General features: G+C 40.3%; 1 protein-coding gene across 2 annotated transcripts in view; it reads left to right on the top strand.

Annotated features, from left to right (window-relative positions):
- CPA6 (carboxypeptidase A6) overlaps positions 1–20,382 on the top strand; it is a 266,718-nt gene that overhangs the window by 90,873 nt on the left and 155,463 nt on the right. For both annotated transcript variants that reach the window (XM_033843105.2, XM_033843104.2), the window contains exon 2: positions 13,447–13,522. In XM_033843105.2, the coding sequence (XP_033698996.1) occupies positions 13,447–13,522 (76 nt within the window). The remainder of the gene's footprint in view (positions 1–13,446; positions 13,523–20,382) is intronic.

Genomic DNA, 20,382 nt, shown 5'->3' with positions numbered 1-20,382 from the left:
CACGAGATCCTCCCTGGTCGTCCCCCCGCAACGTGGCCGCCTTCCACGCACCCCTTTGTTCTCGGCTGCAGACTTGCTGTCCTCAAGGAGGACCAAACATGCCTCAACTCAGGGCTCTTAGCACTCTTCCATGGAATCCTCCTCTGCTGGCTCATTTTAATCCAGGTATTAATTTAAAACTTGATTCGGAAGACGCTTCCTTGACACTCGATCTGAAATAGCACCGCCCCCTCCCCAGTTGCTATCAAATTACCTCTTACTTTATCCATAGCTCTGTCACTATCTGAAACGCTGTTTGTTAATTTATTTACTCATTATCTGCCTCCCTCACTGCAACATAAACTAGATGATAACAGAAAATTTCCTGCCTTGTTCATTACTGTTTCTCCAGCACCTGGAAAAATGGCAGTGATAGGTATCTGTTCAGTGATCAAATATTTTGCTTCATCAGATACATCAAGTATTAATATTTAAAATAAGAACTCTGAGTTCCTCTCTCACCTGCAACAAGAGTGTGTTTCCTCCCTTCCCTGATTTTCTCCTGACAACTTCACAGCACCTCCAGGGAAGTGTGTTCAGTTTGAGGGGTTACCATCTTAAAGAGAGAACCGAAATCAGCCCAGAGAGCTAAGAAAGTCAGCTCCCCACTTCTCTACTCATGCCCCCCTAAAAGAATTCCAGAAAATAATGCATCCCTCACCATTTTTTGTTTAACGTGATATCATCACAAAGATTTGGGAAAATTGTGAACTTCATTACATCTATGCCGACACAATAATATTTGACAAAATGGTGTTATCACCTGCTTTAAAATAGAATTTTCTCTAAACCTTGATTCTGCAGATATAGCTCATTTAGGAAACTATGTGCTATATCCTCTAACTGGCAAAGGAAAACTTCGTTGTCAAGCCAGTCAGCCAATTCAGACTTGGTTTCTATCAGGAAAGGCTGCCTTCCCCTTTCAATTCATACTTTTGTGTTAATACACAGCCCCTCACAACCCTCTTCCTTCTTAAATTGAATTCTAAGATATATGAGTAGATAAGATACAAAGCTTGGCCATAATCTGTTGCCTGGATGCAATACGTGCTTTCAGCTTCAGTATGTTTTACCAGTGTTCTCTGTTCACTGTTCAGGGACTCCCCTTCAGGAGCAATGCATTTGGCTGTTAACAGGTGATGGAAGAAGTGAGATTGTTAGATGTAAATTGTCATCACTCCTTCTCCTTACTTTGTGATGTATCTGACTATAAACTTTCCCATCCTATTTCTAATACCCTACTTACCCTCATGATATGTGATATGACAGGGAGAGGCATGAAGTCCCACCATGGGCTTACGGTGCCTTGTTGAATTGTTGATTTATTTGATACCCCTGAGAATTTTTCATCCTCAGAGCAATGCACTATAGTAAGATAAAGGATGGGCTAAGGTTTGCCTTTATTCTGAGAAGTAGGGGGAGCCTTAACCTTGGGTGAAGCACTTCCTCTAAACTGAAGGTAATGCCTTAAATGGAATCAGTTGTGAGCCATCACTAGGCAAGGCTCTGCAGCTGAGAGAATGAGGCTTGGAGATTTTGGACAACATAGGCAGTTTGAATTTTATTCCTAACCCTACTAGTTGGATAGCTTGTGGTTTTAAATTCAGTGATGACTATATTTTTCTCCTCTATCCAGAGCCAAGTCCAAGAAAGATAAGTATTCCTACTCTTTCTTTTCACAAGGCATTCTTTCTGGCCATCCTTTCACTGAGGTGGTTAAGACCTTCTGTTGGTGTCTCTGATTCGAATGTTCCCCTTGTTCAGATTCTAGGACATCAGCGATTACCCAGATGTCCTCAATCAGGGTGGCCACTGCTTCAGTGTTATCTCAGCATTTTCGACCTGTTAGGATTTCCCCTACTTTATTGCCAGCCTACCAATGCATATTAAAAGATACACTGCACACACATACAAATTTCAGTATTGCTAAAGTTTTTTACTGAAAGGAGATTTCAAGATATTTAGCCCAAGTTATTCTGGCAGATTCCCACGTGAATCTCACGCACGCTCAAATTTCAAAACCACTAAGCTATTGTATACCAGTGACTCTCAGTCAATGGGGACACAAATCTTCATTTCAAGTATTCAAGTCCTTCCATATTGTCTTCTCTGATAGTTCCAGCTAAACACAACTCCCTGACCGGCTTTCAGGGAAGGGTTATTAAAGGCAACATTAGGGGTGAGGGTTGTAGGGTGCCTAATCAGTTCATGGACATTCATCTGATTGGTTGGTGGTGAGGTAATGGGGTGGTATTTCGGGAGTCGACATCATTAACCTTCTGGTTCCAACCAGTCTGGGGTCCACATGCTTGTGGTCAGCATGCAGTTAACTTCTTCTACCTGGTAGGGGTTTTGGTGTCAGCAAAACAACTCAACGATATGGCTCAGGATATTATCTATAGCTCCTGATGAGGAACTAAATGTCCTTGACTTCGTTTTATAGCTAAACTACTGTTATTTCATCTTGCTTGACTGTTCCCTTTCGTTTCTGTATTTTTTACTTCACTGATTAAATTTGCTCTTCAGAACTAGGGGAAGGCCTAGGAGACTAAAGCTTTTCTACAAACAAGAGGTGGAGGACATGGGGTCTGTCCCTGGGGAGGCCCCACAGCATCCTGCTTGATCTCATTTTCTGTGTAATTTATAAAACATTGATCACATGCTACCTTATATCACGATAATAATATAAGGCATTACTTATGTCTTATATACCCATCTAGATTATACATCTTTATACTAGATTATATATGGTCTATACTCACTTCCTTTTTCTTCCCCACCAGGGACTTGCATGGAATAATTGCTACACAGATATGTGTTGAATGAACGATTTGTTCTCCATTGCAGTAACAGTTTGCTCAGATGGAGTCCTATTCTTAAATATCACAAGAAGGACTTGTCAAATACTGATTTGACAATGATATATAGAAAGTCCTTGAGACATAGTGAAGATAATATCTTACTGTAAGAAATTAACTTACTGGCAGGGTTACATTTTATTTCTTTTTCCTCTCTGACCTGTGCTAATGAGAGAATAGGAAATTTTCAAGCCTTACAATGGAAGCCAATTTCAGAAATTTAAAACAGCAGTTTACAAAAAGCCAATTTCATTTCAGTTCAGCAGATATTTCTTGATCATTCATTACTGATGAGACACCATGGTAGGCATTGAACTTCTTGAGAAAATTTCTGTTACAAAGTGAAGTACAACAGTAAGGCTTTTGCAGACTATAGTTTTCTTTTCTCTCCTGTTAAAGTAACTGTAGCAACAACAAAAAAAAAAAAGAAGAAGAAGAAGAAGAAGAAAGTCATCACTTCTGCTTCTGCTTAATGTTAATCTGAGAGTGAAGTCTAAATCTTCATGTCCTAGGCAAACTGCCATAGGAAGCTTCTTCATGTTCTGAGTATTTTATATTGCAACTATAAACCATGACCAAAGAAGGGAGACTCCATTTAGCTCTCTAGAGTATTCCCTGCCAAGTTGTCTTATTTATTGCTTTTTAATGAAATTTTTCATGTACATCAAAACACAATCTTTCAACAAAGGAAGTACAGCTCTGAGACCTTTATAATATAGAATCTACGTGCGAACAGTAATTTTTCTAGATGGGATTACTTAATGGTTTTCTTTGTGCTCGGGCATGAGATTTTTTTTGTTTAATAAGTGAATATCCTATTATTCTTCCACAAGATAGTTTTCAGAAAAATCAGCAAATATTTTAAACCGTCCTATTTTTCTTGCAAATGCAAGATGACTCTTAGCTATTGAGTTCCATGAATCTTCTCCTCTGAAAGCACCCACTGTTTTTTAAACTGCCACCAAAATTAAAGGGATGTTTTAGAGAATGGTATTTAGGAAAAAAAGAAGGAATGTCAATATGTGTTTTCCTAGCTGCAAAGACTTTGCTTACTATTAAATAACAGTAAATTTAATTATTCTATTGGTTTTCCTTATCTCATTCCTAAAAATAGCCAAAATAAGTAAAATTATTGTTATTGTGCAACATGCTTTTGGTTACAAGTAGGAGACAACTGACTCAAACTGGCCCACACAATAAAGAAAAATTGTACACTGTATAACAGGAAGTCCAGAGATAGGACAAGCTTGAAGGTTGGTTGATTCTACAAGATCACTGAAGACCCAGCTTCTTTCTGTCTCTTCTCCCAACAGTCCACAGAATCTGCTTCACCCCGAAGTTCACTCCCTTCTCAATTACAGGCTGCCAGTGCCAAGCAGGGTTACACATTGCTTATGTTCAATAAGAGAGTGAATCTTCTTTTTCCCTCAACCTTGGAGTATCAGTCCTTCCCTTAAACCTGATTGGGTCCATTTATAGCACCTGTCCATCTCCAGACTATCAAAAGTGTCCAGGGGATATCCATCCTCTGACTGGCTGATCAAGACTCATTCCTGAAACGGGGTGAAGGTGTGTATCTGAGCAAACCAGTCCTGTTAGGGTTTAAGGAAAGGGAAATGGATTTAAGAGGGGCAGTCAAAGGCATCCACTATAGTCATCTACTCTGGTACCTTGTAAAGGGCAACATTAGAAATCCTTTTCTACATCCAGGTAAATTGTGTCTTTATTGAAATATTGAACATGTGTAGCCTGTACCAATAGAGAGGACATCTCCACAAGACTATCTCTGAAATTATTTTCCCTTTTTATTTTATATAAATCGCTGTTGTAGAAAATGAGATGACCTAATATGTGCATTTCTGAGATGCCAAAGAGCTGCCTGAGAAGAAAGGAAATAGTCCCAAATTAAGAAACTGATCAACAATTAGAATCAAATACCTGTGAAAATGTCAAGAAATAAAAGCACCAACAACGACCAAAGAAAGTTAAATAGATCCGCAACTAAATCGTGGTTTGTTTCTGATATTTACAGTGAAACACACTTAGCAAAGCATCTGCTTTCAGCTTGTTAAGTTCTAAAGGATGAGAAAAATATTTTCCTGTAGAGGTAATAACAGTAGCTAATGCACTGAGAGGCTGTGTTAAGTTAGGCGTTTCCCAGACAGTATCTCACAGAAACTGTGAGTGTCAGCCCATCACGGCAGGAACTGCTGTATTCCTAGCATCCAACACTGTGTCTGGCACATAATGAAACCTTAATAAGTGTGGCCAAATGAAATAATTCTCACAAAAACCTTATGCAACAAAATTGTAGTGTTTCCCCAATTAAGGATTAGGCATCATTGGCTCTAAATGTTTACACAATTTGGTCAAGTGGTTGGAGCCCTGATTGGAATCCAACCTTATTCTTTTTCTTCCCTAAATGAACAAGGAACTGGTTCAGAGAAGATAAATCCAATGACTTGGAGACAGGAATGAAAAACTGAAGTATTTGAAGTTTATGTGTTCTTAATACTGGTGCATTTGCTGGGTTCAAAAAAGACACATTGCAGATACATCAGATGATAGAAGTTTATCATAAGGAAGCACAAGGGAAAGGGGGGACTCTTTCCAACCCATGTCCCTGGGACCAAACGATCATTCACGAAGGGCTGTGTGTCAAGTGCCTGTGCTCCCTCCTTGAGGACTTTGCCAGTGTGGCCACTTGGCTGTTCCCTGGATCTGGTGCCCCTGCTCCAGATCCTGCAAACTAACTGGTCCTTTTCTTTATGTCTCAAGCGCACACTCCCCAAGATGGGATCTGACTGCATCGACTGTCAGTCACCGGCCATAGAGTGAGCCCAAATGGGCAGGACTTACTTGTCATTCCACCTTGCTGTCCACGGACTGTCTTTAAGTTGGGTCTCAGATTAGGTGTGGTCCCAAGGGAAGCAGTTACACGAAACCAAGCAGAGGACAGACTACACACAGGTCACACATTCTGAGGCTGCTCAGCAGGTCTGCTACAAGTAGTTTCCTCTTGAGAATCTTATTCATTCTTCCACTCAACAGATTAGAACAGGAGAGAACATGAAGGATTTGAGTGGATGCCATCAGGAACCCTCAAAATGTAAATATCGGATAAAGCGAAGAAATGCTGAAAATGACAAAATGTAATGATAACATCAAACATCTACAATATCTCTGACCCTGTGTCAGGTATTACTCTAAGCACTTGACTTGAATACTCATTAAACCCTCACTCATTTAATAGTCCATGAATTAGGTACGAGTCTCCCCAATCTGGAGAGAGAGGGACTGAGGCACAGAGACGTGAAAAACCTTGCCTGAGACCACACAGACTGTGCTGGCAACTTGCCTGCAGAGTGTGGGATGCTGCCACCATGTCATTGGTTTTAGTGGATAACTGAGCTTTGGAGGAAGAAAGAAGAGGAAACTTCCGGGTGCCAAACATTTGGGGAGGGGGGAAGCTACAGTGAAAAGAAAAAGCTGATGCCTTGAGGTCTGGGAGTCAGGACTTTGCAAAGCGGCCCTCAAGCTGATGCTGGGGTTCCAGTGCCCACAGTGGGCAGGAGTGGGGAGCTAGAAGCAAGTCTGTGTAAAGCTTGCTTTTCTCAAAGCACTTTTCTCGAACTGTGGAGAAAAACTTCCCACTCAGCTGGAAGAAGCTGAGGGAGATTTTACTTTCCTAGGGATGTGGGGGATAGGAGGCACCTCTGGAAAGCAGATACCCTGGGCCTTTACCATGCGTGGGTGTGAGCTCCTTCACCCTCTGCATGATAGAGGAATTTCGAGTAAGACAAAAAAACTGGCCCTGGACCCCTCAAGACCAGCTCCAAACCACTCTGTAGAGATACTCACACAACGCAGGATTTCCACAAATAGATTACAATGTATTGAATTCCTGCTTATATGGAGTTTAAAGCTTAGTGGAGAGATGTAGACATTAAATAATTATGGTGAATGTAATAGGAAATGTATAAGGTAATGGGAGAATACAGGAAAGAACAAGGTGACTGAAATTTTCTGGATATCAAAGAATAGCTCCATGAGGACATAATGGTTAAGCTGCCATCTTCAGAGTATGTATTAATATTAGTCTGCTGGGGCTTTGGTGACAAAGTTCACAGACTGGGTCACTTCAGCCACAGCAACTCATTTCCTCACAGTCCTAGAGCAGGAAGTCTGAGATCAGGGGGTCTGTGGGTGTGGTCTCTTCTGAGGCCTTCTTCTCCTGTGTCTTTACATGCTCCTCCCCCTGTGAGTGTCTGTGCCCAAATTTCCTCTCTGAAAAGGACACCAATTGTATTGGATGAGGCCCCACCCTAATGACCTCATTTTAACTTAATTACCTCTTCAAAGATCCTATCTCAAAATACACTCACATTCTGACATACTGGGGGTTAGGACTTCAAGATATGAGTTTTGAGGAGAGATCCACACTTAGACGTGCAACAACAATGCCAGATGATTTTCACAAACATGGAATGAAGGAGGAGGAAAAATGTGGGGGAGAGAGAGGGATGGAGAAAAAATAATTTTAAATCTTTTTCAAGGGAGGAAAATACTAAGATATTAATTCTAGACATGAAAGAAGAGGTATTTGTTAAGGTGGGTTTTTTTTGAATTTTATTTTATACAGCAGGTTCTTATTAGTTATCTATTTTATACATATTAGTGCATATATGTCAATCCCAATCTCCCAGTTCATCCCACCCCCCCCACCCCCCTGCTGCTTTCTCCCCTTGGTGTCCATACGTTTGTTCTCTACATCTGTGCCTCTATTTCTGTTAAGGTTTTTTTAATTTATATAAACACTGAAGAAATAGAAATAAGATGCGTAGCTCACAAACCAATAGATACGAAAAAATTGGCAAAGAAAATTGGTTAACTCTAAGAAAGGCAGAAAAGGAAGAAAATGGCAACAAGAACTTATAACAAAACAAAAAATTGTAAGATTAAAACCACACATGTTAGGTATGATAATGTGAACAAGTACAATTCTCCAGCTAAAAGTCAAAGTTCTTTATGGATTTTAAAAATTTAATCTAGCATTATGACGTTTGCAAGAGACACATCTGGGGGAAAAGCATAAGAAAGAGATGGGCAAAATTGTGCCAGCTAAACAGAAAGAAAGCATGAGTGGCAATCAGGGAAATTGGAATTAGGGAAAATGGAATTCAAGGCAAAGCCTATTTAAATGAGCCAAAGAATGATTTTTCTAAGGATATTTTGTTCGAATAAAAGTTTCATTCCATTCAGAAGATGTAGTAGTTATGAGCTTATATATAACTATGTATCATCAAAATACATGTTATACATTAATATATAACATATATAACTATATATACCTCAAAATACATATATATTTATATATAATAAACATAATTGATCAATAAAACAAAATGATTCTTTAAAGGACCAATAAAATAAATTTTGCAAAATCTGATTGAGGAATTTTTTAAAAACCCACAAATACCATAAAAAGGGGACAAAGCTACAGATAAAGAAAGATATATGTCTTAAATTGTAAGACTTTTTAATAGTTTAATATATTTTATAAAAATAAGTGGATGGTTTTCTGGGAAATGTAAATTACCAAAAGCCCAGAAGAGAACCGAACACACCATTATCCACAAAAGAATTTAAAAGATATCTAACCCCCAACCACCAGAAAAAACAAAAACAAAAAAAAGGAAGAGGAGGCCTCACCTTTAAAGATTTTATGAGTATATTCTACAAAACAATCAGAAGCATAACTTCTGTGTCATTCAAATTGTCAGAGCATATTACAATGGTAAAAAAATCCCTAATTAGGGCTTCCCTTGTGGCGCAGTGGTTGAGAGTCCGCCTGCCGATGCAGGGGACATGGGTTCGTGCCCCGGTCCGGGAAGATCCCACGTGCCGCGGAGCGGCTGGGCCCGTGAGCCATGGCCGCTGAGCCTGCGCGTCCGGAGCCTGTGCTCCACAACGGGAGAGGCCACAACAGTGAGAGAGGCCTGCTTACCGCAAAAAAAAAAAAAAAAAAAAAAAATCCCTAATTAGTCCCATGAAGTAAGCATAATGTTGGTACCAAAATCAGACAAAAGTGATTCAAAAAGAACATGATGCTTTAAAGTTGGATTTTTAAAAGCCTCCCTTACGAATATAGGTATAAAACTGAAATAAAATATCATGTGGAATCCAGTTGTTTATTTAAAAGGAGCATTTTAAAACCAAATTAAGTGAAAAATAGCATTTAAAATGAATTAAGTGAAAAATAAAAGCAAGTTAGTATTATAGTGTTATAAAACAAATCACTGTGTGTGTGTGCACGTGCGCACATGCGTGCATGTGTAAATGCAAAGAGTCTGGCGCGAATCCCAGGAAACTGTTAATAATGGCTACTAGGGGCAGATGGGAGGTTTGGGTTGGAAGAGAACTGGGAGAGGAACTTTATTATTTCACATCCCGTGTAATATTTTAATTTTTATAAACGTGGATTCATAAACTAGCTCTGTAACTTACAAAGAAATGTAGAGTTTGATAATAGAATTGTGAAAGGTCATGCCAGGAGCTAGAGGAAAAATCTGGAGCTTCACATTTATGTCTTTCAAAAGGAGGCTGAGGAGGAGGACTCTCAGGTTGTCCAAACACAGATGTTCTTCCGTAGGTGTGGTCAAGGCATAGCGATGACTACAGCTGGCATCCAACTCCAACCACACAGTCTTAGGTGTTATGCTTAGTGACTAAGTCAGAGGAAGACAAATACTGTGTGTTTTCACTTATATGTGGAATCTAAAATATATATATATAACAAAACAGAAAAAGACTCGTAGATTCAGAGAACAAACTAGTGGTTACCAGAGGGGAGAGAAATAGGGGGAGGGGAGAAATAGGTGAAGGGGGTTAAGAGGAACGAACTGCTAGTTAGAAAATAAGCCACAGGGATGTAATGTACAGCACAGGGAAAATAGTCAATATTTTATAAGAACTTCGGTGTGTAATCTATAAAAATATTGAATCGCTGTGTTGTACACCTGAAACTAATAAGTCCAGAAAAGTTAAAAAAATATATAATTAAATTTAAAAATAAAATGAAAAAGCAGCTGGGAGTTCACCCCTCACTCCTGTAACAAGGACTCTGAGACCCAGACAGATGGTAACAAGTTTGAGATGGTATTCTCTTGCTGAATTCTCTTCTCTAGGAGTATACATTCTCATTAGACATTTAAGAATAGTTTTGCAATTGATTAACTTTTTTTAATGTGGTTGCTACGGCACAGAAGGTTTAGTCGTCAAATTTACAACCAGACTTGATGCTAGCATGATAGCAACATAACCTCATTTGTCCTGTAAGACAAGGGGACAAAATACCAGTATATCATGAGTGGATACATATTAATAATTACTGGGACATTAGTTATCTAGGATACCCTGCCGCCTCTGTACTACATCCTTAAACTGTACTTAAAAACATCTGCAGTCTTTCTCTGACAACTTTATATAGGCCGAGTCAGAAATATCTGATTTACCCTCGTCTTAATCCCAAAGGGTAACCAAGTGGTCTTAAAATGATGTTGTCACGTAGTGGTTGAAAAAACTGATAAATTATAAAGGAAGCCTCAGTTCACCTTCTATGATAGTTGTGCACAGCTAGTTTTTCTAAGTTCCAGTAGCTACTTCACTACCTGAAAACTTCCTGTTTGTGGTCCTGAATTATTATTCGGCACTTGGAAAAAGACTAGCTATCAGATCTAGGGAGAGTAAGCTTTCTGTTTGGTAAAACACATGGGGCGTTTGGAAGGCATTTGGTTTTCCATGCTGAATAAAGAGCTCTTGGGTTTTGGTTACTGGCTAGTCTACCAATATAATTTATAGGCTTACAAAAAAGTATGGCATTTCATGGGCTTTCCTAAATAGCTTTCCTTATTCTCTGCTCTTTGATAAGTAACCAAATGGTAACATTTCTCAAGTCACACCTGAAAATTTCTACAAGCTGAGATGAAGAGAACTTTTTGTGATAAAAATGACAAAGCTGGGTTTGAACAATCACTTTCAGGGTTAAATAATCCCAGGGGTGGTCCCCTTTTACCTTACACTCACAGAGGAGGACCCAATTGCCAGGTTGAATTATCTATCATCTTAAAAAAAAAAACAACAAAAAAAGAATCTGCCCATGGCTGTGAAACAACCACAGATTGCTTTCTTTGCGCTCTTGAGGAGCTGACAGGGCCCCAGATGGAGGTGTTTTTCAGCAAGCTGTCAAGTGATCCATCCCTCAGAAACAACCGTATCACCCATAGGAGTTGTTTCTCTTTGCCAAGAATTATGTTGGTTCAGGTGGGAGAGGCCAGGATATGATGAATCCAGGAAAAACAAAGGCCAGAGACATGTGTAAACAGAAATGAAAAAAAGAAAAGGTGTAATTACGTTTAAATTCCGAAAGTCATTTTTTGGAGTTGTTTTACAGGGATTCAATTTTTTTCCTTTCCTTCTACTTTTTAATTCTTTCCAGAAAAGTGGGCTTTGTGACGTGGATAGTGAGAGGTGGCTTTGTGTGATTTTTGAGGAAATCAAAGCTACAAAGCCATATTGAATAGGAGTACCTAAAACATACTAAATTATCATCAGCAAGCCAGGGGTCTTTTAATTCATAGGCCTAAGGAAGGTGTAACGGGATCATTTGAAAGAGTACAGCTAAAGTGATTGGAAATGGACACACAACCCTTACGAATGACTGTCCAACACATCTGGAAGTCTCCCTTGGGCTCTGATGTCCTCCATATTAATCTTACCTAGCCTTCGAGACTGCTATTCATCTAAGTGGTAAAACCATTGGAAAAGCATGCAAATTCTATTCTTATTCTGATACAACTTTGAGGCTGGAGAGAGAAGTTGTGACTGAACTGCTAGAGGGTTTTTTTTTGTGCTTTATATATATCCGTGGTATTAATAACATTCTTCTTTATCTGCAGTCATTGTTAAATGCCATAGAGGATGATGAAAAATATGCATTCCCCTTGTACTTAGTTTTTCCTTACGTTTCCTCTGGAAGCCAATTATTCTCAATGATCTCCTTTATACAGTCTGCTAATAAATATTTAATAAGTATGTACTCCATGCAAAGCACGTGGAACAGTTGTGATTATTTTTTTACTATGATAAATGAATTTCTTTTTTATGGACGTATAGGTGATTTACAATGTGTTAGCTTCAGGTGTACAGCACAGTGCTTCAGTTATACATATATAGTTGTGATTATTATATACCAGAGCCTCATGACATAATTAGAAAATGATAATGCCTGTCTGGCACACCTGGGGGAGCAGTCACCACCACAGAGAACTCTCTGATGGAAAGCATGACACCTCCAGTCTTCTTAGGCAATTCAGAATCTATAAAGAGTGTTCAAATATTCAACTGTGGTAAAATTTTAATGGCTGTAAAAATTGATTTTAAATTTTTATCACTTTAAGAATATTGCATAAACCATAATAGAACATGAAAAAGAACACATTTATATGTATAAATGAATCACTTCGCTGTACACCAGAAACCAACACATTGTAAATCAACTATACTTCAATAAAAAATAAATTAAGAAAAATAAGAATAAAAAAATAAAAAATTTTACAGCCATCAGCATCTCATGGCACACCCACAAATAATTGGGGGCCCTCCATATACCAGTTGGGAAGCTCTATACTTGAGAAATAAAATGCCCCATAGAGATGGGCTTATCTTTACTGTCCTCAACGTGGGAAGAATCCAAACCAGAAATGTTCTGCTGTGTATGGATTTCACAGGTTCTCTCATCAAAAGTCACATTATTTTTCAGTATTAAGTTAAATTTAAAAAGTAGTTTTGGGGCTTCCGTGGTGGCACAGTGGTTAAGAATCCGCCTGCCAATGCAGGAGACACGGGTTCGAGCCCTGGTCTGGGAAGATCCCACGTGCCATGGAGCAACTAAGCCCGTGCACCACAACTACTGAGCCTGTGCTCTAGAGCCCGTGAGCCACAACTACTGAGCCCGCGTGCCACAACTACTGAAGCCCATGCTTCTACAGCCCATGCTTCACAACAAGAGAAGCCCGCACACCACCATGAAGAGCAGACCCTGCTTGCCGCAACTAGAGAAAGCCCGTGTGCGGCCATGAAGACCCAACACAGCCAAAAATAAATAAATTAATTAATTGAAAAAATAAAAAGCAGTTTGTTTGGTTTTTTTCCCCTGTCATCAGGAGTTTTCGTTCTTGGTATCTGCTTTGAGACACCATGAGCATTCTTGTCCTGTTGCCACTGTTCCTGTGTTTTTGGGCTTTCTCTGCTTGAGTGTCAGTTTGTAATCTTCAAAAGCTGATGAAAAAATCAATAGTGTTCAGACAGAGAATAAAAGACCAATACAATCAGAGAATAACAAGGACAGGGTAAAATTCCTGCTGGCCAGTCCAAAGTTTTGCTGTTTTTCTTAAATGCAGAGGCAGTTTTTTAAAAGGTAAGAAGATAGAGATGGTTATATCTTTATTTTTGAAAGGTAAATATCACCGTTGTTTTCCTTTTCTTATAGTGATAAGGTGATAAGACTTATTCCCAATACAGAAGAGGAAGCATATGCACTGAAGAAAATATACCAGCAACTGAAGGTAAGCGAGTGTCCACTCACTTATCATTATGCTCATAATGTGTTTACAGGGTTTTGCTGACTAGAGTTGAATAATTGGACTTCATTAGTCAAGGGAAGAAAATGATAAGAGATAGCTTGAAAGTGCCTTTAAAGGATAGTTAAGGTTACTCAAAATATTATATATCTGACCAATTGTCTATTTACTAGTTCATTTATTTTCCATCTCCCTTAGTAGAATGTAAGCTTCATGAGAGAGCTTGTCTATTTTTGATCATTGCTCTGTTCTCAGTGAGTGTCTTGAATATCCTAGGAGCTCAGTAAAATTTTTTTAACAAATGGATTTAGTTTGTAATTTTCCAAAGCTTCACTTCTCCTCCTTGAAATCTCCCTGCTGATCATCTAGACACTTTCCTTCTAATTAAAACTTCAAGCAGACTTGAGTTGAGGAAAAGAAAGCTAGAAATTCAAGTTAATTAATTTTGCTATGTTTCAGTGAGTCCGGTAAGAGACTTTTGTTGGCAAAGGTTGAAGGGCTTTGATTATTCAATCTTTGATGAATGCTATGGTTTTTCGAGTTAGAGCGTTTCTCATCTCCCCATTACTACAATATAATTGAGTGTTAACTTCAGCTAAAAGCTAAAAGCGTATGATGAGAAATGTTGTGATGGGCTCTCTTCCATGCCTACCAAGAACAGAAGCATCCCATGAAGTTTGTGGTGGTTTAGCTTCATTTTAATGGACAGCAAAGGAGACTTGCAAGGGAGGCCTCATTAACCTTCAGTGTGGGATAGACAAGCAAGTGTCCTAGGGCTGCCATACAGTTCTACCTGGACACGGTGTTAGGGGGATGACGGAGGAGGGATGACAGAATCAGTGGCTCCTGGAGATATTTATAATTATCAGACTTTTGGTCTTTTGTTTTTGCTTTGATGTTTCTCTTTGACATCTTCCCTTCAGATATTGAATTTATTTGCAAATGAGGTTTTGAACTTTTATTGATTTCCTTTCTTCTTCCTCATCTGCAGCCCCTACACATGCAGTGTCCTGTTTAAGCTTGGGGGTCCCATGAGAAGGGGTCAGAGTGAGGATGCAGGAGCTTATTCCAAACTGTGGTGATTTTATCCAATAGCAGAGAGACTGCGCTCACCAGGCATTGCCTAAACCTCCTCTCCCCCTCAAAGGAATCCCTGCTCTGGGTACTGACATTGACCTTCCGCTGGTCACATATGATCATCAACCCCATTATAGCCTTTTCAGCAGCGATACCTGAACACTCTCTGAATAACCCACTAGGGACTCAAAAGTTACACAAAAACAAAGCAAGTTTCAAGCAGAAGTTTCTGGCTCCATTGTGTTGTAGGAATATCACTGGAAAAAAACAATAGTCCCTTTACATCTTAGAGTGCAGTATTCCAAGGAACAAATATTCTGAACCAAATATTGGAAAACGTGATTTGTCAAAGGACTTTTCTCCCAATGTGTGAATATATTTACATGGTGAGCCTTACAAAGTTATAAAAATGAAATTGCATAGTTCTGTATGCAGTGATCACTTACCATTATCAAAAGCAATAAGATTGGGCTTCCCTGGTGGCGCAGTGGTTGAGAGTCCGCCTGCCGATGCAGGGGACACGGGTTCGTGCCCTGGTCCGGGAAGATCCCACATGCCGCGGAGCGGCTGGGCCCGTGAGCCATGGCCGCTGAGCCTGCGCGTCCGGAGCCTGTGCTCCGCAACGGGAGAGGCCACAGCAGTGAGAGGCCCGCGTACCGCAAAAAAAAAAAAAAAAAGAAAAAAGCAATAAGATTACATCAGTGAGAACCGTGGGGATAACTTATAAACTCATCAGTCATTGTAGATGGAACCGAGAGATGTTGAGCATAGACAGGATGCTGGACCCTAATGACAGTACATTTACATTGTGCCCTTTTTGTACTTAAAAATGCTTCTGCCTATTGTTTCCATTTGGTCCTTAAAGGGAATAATCTAGGGGAGGAAACAGTTTGTATGCAAAGGAGCTTAGAAGATAACTGAGAGAAGAGGGGAGGGACTGGTGAGGAAAGAGGGGAGCAGAGTAAGGGGGGATGGGGAGTTGATATTCCAGTGTTGACGGTGTTCTGGTGAGTCCACGTCACAATTACATCCAGCCCCTTGCAGTCAATTCATGCCAGTCACAGTGCTAAGTGCTTTCTATGAATGGCCTCATTTTAACGGCCCTATGAATTGGGTACTATCATTACTGCTATCTTACAGATAGAGAAACTGGGAGAGACAGACAGAGGCTAAGGAACTTGCCCCAGGTCACAGTGCAGAATTGGAACACACATCTAAGCAGTGCCAAACCCTCTAGAACCCAGGTGAGGCTACCTCTTACCTCTAGTCTGTGTACTCTGCTCGTCTTCACAATGGAGAGGATCAAGGCCAAGTTTGCAGGGCATTGGAGCCTGGTCTCAGAATGTGATCATTATCATGCTCTTACTTTATTCCTTGAGTCAGGGGTCACCAAGACCACCCCCAGGTTCAGTGATTGCAGGAGGAGGCTCACAGCTCAGCCTATAGTCCTAATCAGACCTATGGTTTATTATGCAAAAGGATACAAAGCAAAATGAGCAAAAAGAAAAGGCACATGGCATGAAGTCCAGGAGAACCCAGGCACAGGTTTCCAAGAATAGTCTTCCAGGAGAGTCTCACAGAATGTTCTTAATTCCCTCGGTAACAAGTTGTGATGACACAGGTGAAGCTCGCCATAGAGGTAGCGCCTGGGGATTTTATTGAGCCTAATTACGTAGCCCCCTTGCCTCACACACACCAGAATTCCAGGCTCCTGCAGGAGAGCAGGTGTTCAGCACGAGCTATACTGTTTGCACAGACACTTTAGGCACCGTGAATTGCTCTTCTCAGTTAGGATGGTAGGGACCCTCCCACAATCTAGGTCCCCATGCCCGTCTTGCAGGCAGGCCGTTCTAAGTCTAGCAGATTCGGGCCTGCTATAATAACTCTTTTCTGCATATTTCATTTCTTTCACTAAAGAAATTGTTTCATTAGGCTGACGTTTGAGGCACTGAGCTTAACTAAATTTCTATCAATAAGCATCATGTTAACTTGAGGTCGTTTTAAATTCATATGATTTCATCGCGTGATCCTCTTGCACTACAGAAAGCAGCAGTTCTGGCCAGGCAGAGAAAAAAGCCTGCAGAGAAGAAAGAATATGAGTGTCTGTCATCTGATGCCCTGTGGAGCTGCTGGGACAGAATTGGGGCCATTGTTAACAGCTCCTTTGCACACCCTGTACACCGCCTCCAAGGGGAAGAGAGGAGGGTTTGCTGGGAGGCTTTGAGTTGCCTTCTTTCCCTACAGCACAGTGTGGTAGACAGAATTCTAAGGTGGCCCCAGCATTTCTGCCCCATAGTGTACACCCTGCATAATCCCTCCTCTGAGTGTGGGCTGGGGCCTGTTAATATGATAGAATAGTCATTCTCTTGATATGTAAAGTATTATGCAGCAGGAGGGAGATTACCTGGGGTGGGCCTAACCTAATCAGGTGAGCCCCTTAAAAGCAGAGTGTTTTCTCTAGCTGTTGGCAGAGGAAGTCAGAGAAGTGCTCCCCCTGGCACATAGTCAAGCTGCTATGTTGTGAACTGCCCATGGGAGCCATGTGATAAGGACAGTGGCTGCTAGGATGTGAGAGCCTCTGCAGCTGACAGGCAGCAAGGAAATGGAGATGTCAGTCCTACAACCATAAGGAACTGAATTCTGCCACAACCCTATGAGCCTGGAAGACAACCCTGAGGTCCAGATGAAATCCCAGCCCAGCTTTTATCTTGATTTTTGCTCAGTGAGATCTTGAAGAAAAAATCCAGCCAGCTGTGTCTGGACTTCTGACCTACAGAACTGTAAGATGATAAATGGGTATTATTTTAAGCTGAGTTTGTGGTAATTTGTTCTGCAGCAATAGAAACGAATATGCACGGTAAGATAGCATTCCTACATGTTGGCCTTTGATGGCTGTTGGTTTAATAGCATATGTGAATGCTTTAAGTTACTTTTTCTGATTTCACTGACTGTAGCCAAGCATTTATGGAAAAGTGAAAAGCAACTGGAATATATGCTTAGGCTAAATTCACAGTGCCTTATCTGAAACCTGAACAAATGCAAAGTGTATGTGCATTGTTGAATGGAATCTGAGACAGTATGGTCAGGGCATAGCTAATTAGACAGAGAACTGCTGTTACAAAGCTGGTTACTCTCCTAATTAAATTTTATGGTTTTGCTGAAGAATTAAAACAAAGTTAAACAGAAAACCATGCCTCCAGAGAACTGGATTGAGAAAGCACCAACCAATTAAACTGTTAATTAAGAACATAACCATGATTTAAATAAAGTTATGATGGAAAGGGGATAGTTTGCAGGTGAGTAAAATTAAAGTCCGAATGCCATGTTCTGCCTAGATTTCTTCACAGATTCTTTGTGCTCTGAAGGGATAGAAATGGCTTTATGTAAAATCCAGACAAAGTTTCTCGTAAGAGAATTGACACAGCCTTGTTGAAAGAAAAATTAATGATGTTTGTTTCCAGTTTTCTCATCAGAGATCTGTAGGATAAAAAACTGTCCTGTATCCAAAAGTTTATCATTTTTTCAAACTAAAACATAGCCTCAAAAATATTAGTTTTCTTGATATCTTTGAATGACATATCTAGACTCATAAATTTCCATGGGAAAAGACTACACTTCTTATGAGGAAGCCTTCATCCTTTCTCCTTAGCTTGGCTGTGAACTTGGCTGCTGCCTTTCCCAGGTGTGACCTCTCTCCTCAGTATCGTGCTATAGTTGAATGTTCTTATCGCTAATCCTCCTTGGCACCTGCCCAAGTCACACAGCTGGAGCTGTAGGAGCTCCAGAACACCTGTGGTCCCTTGGCGCTTACAAGCTCAAACATCCAACTGGATGGTGGAATGGACTGGGAAACTTGTGAGAAGGAAGACAGACGATAGAATCCTTGCTATGCGAGTTATTTGTTCCAAGTTTCATTAGCAACCAGTTGTGCCATTAGAGGATCTCCTAAGCATGGCTGTGAAAGGCAGAATTCTAAGATGCCCTTCAAGATTCTTAGCCCTGGTATATACACACCTTCTCCCAGCTCTTCCATCAAACACTAATCTAGGCACTGCTTTAAAAGGATTTTGCAAATGTAAGTAAGGTACCAAATCAGTTGATCTTAAAATAGGGAGATTATCCAGGTGGGCCTGACCTAATCAGGTGAGCACTTTAAAAATAGAGTGTTTTCCCCACATGACTGCAAAAGAAGAAATAGAAAGATGGACTCCTGCTGGCCTGGAGGAAATCAACCATCCAAGCTGAGGGCTGCCGTGTAACAAGAAACTGCAGGAGGACTCTAGTTATTGACAGTTGCCCCCAGTTGACTAGAAGAAAACAGAGACCTCAGTCCTACAACTACAGTGAAATTTTACCAGCAACCATTGAGAATGTAAGAGGATCCTGAGCCACAGATGAGACTGAAGCCTAAGCTGGCACCTTAATTTCGGCCCTGTGACACCCTAAGCAGAAAATCAAGCCACTTTTGACGTACAGAAATGGTAAAGGAAGAACTGAGCTGCTAAATTTGTGGTAACTTAGCAATAAAAATCTAAGAAAGTGGCCTCAAGCAGCCAGTGACTCAGTGAGCTAGCTGATGATACACAGAACCATTATGAATGATATTGAAAGATAAAAGTGAAGAAGAGACCAAAACTTGGATCTGTCAAAATGTTTGGGGCAGGAAATAGCATTTACATTTTTTTTGTTAAAGGCTTTGTAAAGTAATGAAGCAGCATTACTTTTGCTTTCTCTGGCATGATTTTTGAAAGTAAGAAAGCTCCTTATAATCCAGACAGATGTCCAAATGCAGTTATGGATTAAATTTCAGAAATACGAATTTCAGACGTGGTATGCAGTTTTTTCCCTCTGTGTGGTTATTGGTAATTAGTAAACTCAATAACAAAAACATATTAAGAGAAACAATACAATCTGTGGGAAAGACAGGAATACATTGGAAACATTTTTTCAAAAGTAAAAAAAAGCCTCCCTCCCACCCTCCCTATCCCACCCCTCTAGGTCATTGCAAATCACCGAGCTGACCTCCCTGTGCTATGCGGCTGCTTCCCACTAGCTATCTGTTTTACATTCGGTAGTGTATATATGTCGATGCTACTCTCACTTCCCCCCAGCTTCCCCCTCCCACCCCATGTCCTCAAGTCCATTCTCTATGTCTGCCTCTTTATTCCTGCCCTGTAACTAGGTTCATCAGTACCTTTTTTTCTTTTTTAAGATTCCACATATATGCGTCAATATACTATATTTGTTTTTCTCTTTCTGGCTTCACTCTGTATGACAGACTCTAGGTCCACTGTATTTTAAGTTGACCATGTTTCCTTTCTGTTTGTAAGATGTCTCAGTTTTGATGTTTAAACAACCTGGTTTGAGATGAGTTTTTAAACTTTAAAAGTATTGGGTTGGCCAAAAATTTCGTTCAGGGTTCTCCGTAAGGTGTTACGGAGAAACCCAGACGAACTTTTTGGTCAACCTAATAGTTGCTCTTATTGGATGACAGTAATTGCTATTCCTAAAGTGCATGAGACTGGACAGTTTGAGAGGTCAGGTCCAACCAGTCTCCCGTAGAAGGTGATCTCAACTGGGCTCATTCATGCATCTGCCATCATTCTCACGACTAGTGGTTGGCTGTGTGCTGGGATGACAGGACAGCTGGACCATGTGTCTCTTATGGTCTAGCTGGCTAGCCTGGGGGTCACAGGGATCCAAGAGGAAACTTACAAAGCTCTTTGAACCCAAACTTGAAACTCAGATATACTTCTTGTTTGTTTGTT

The sequence above is a fragment of the Tursiops truncatus genome, chromosome 17 (genome assembly GCF_011762595.2).
Source record: "Tursiops truncatus isolate mTurTru1 chromosome 17, mTurTru1.mat.Y, whole genome shotgun sequence".
In the NCBI taxonomy this organism is placed as follows: Eukaryota; Metazoa; Chordata; class Mammalia; order Artiodactyla; family Delphinidae; genus Tursiops; species Tursiops truncatus.
This window is presented reverse-complemented; position numbering and strand designations above follow the sequence as displayed.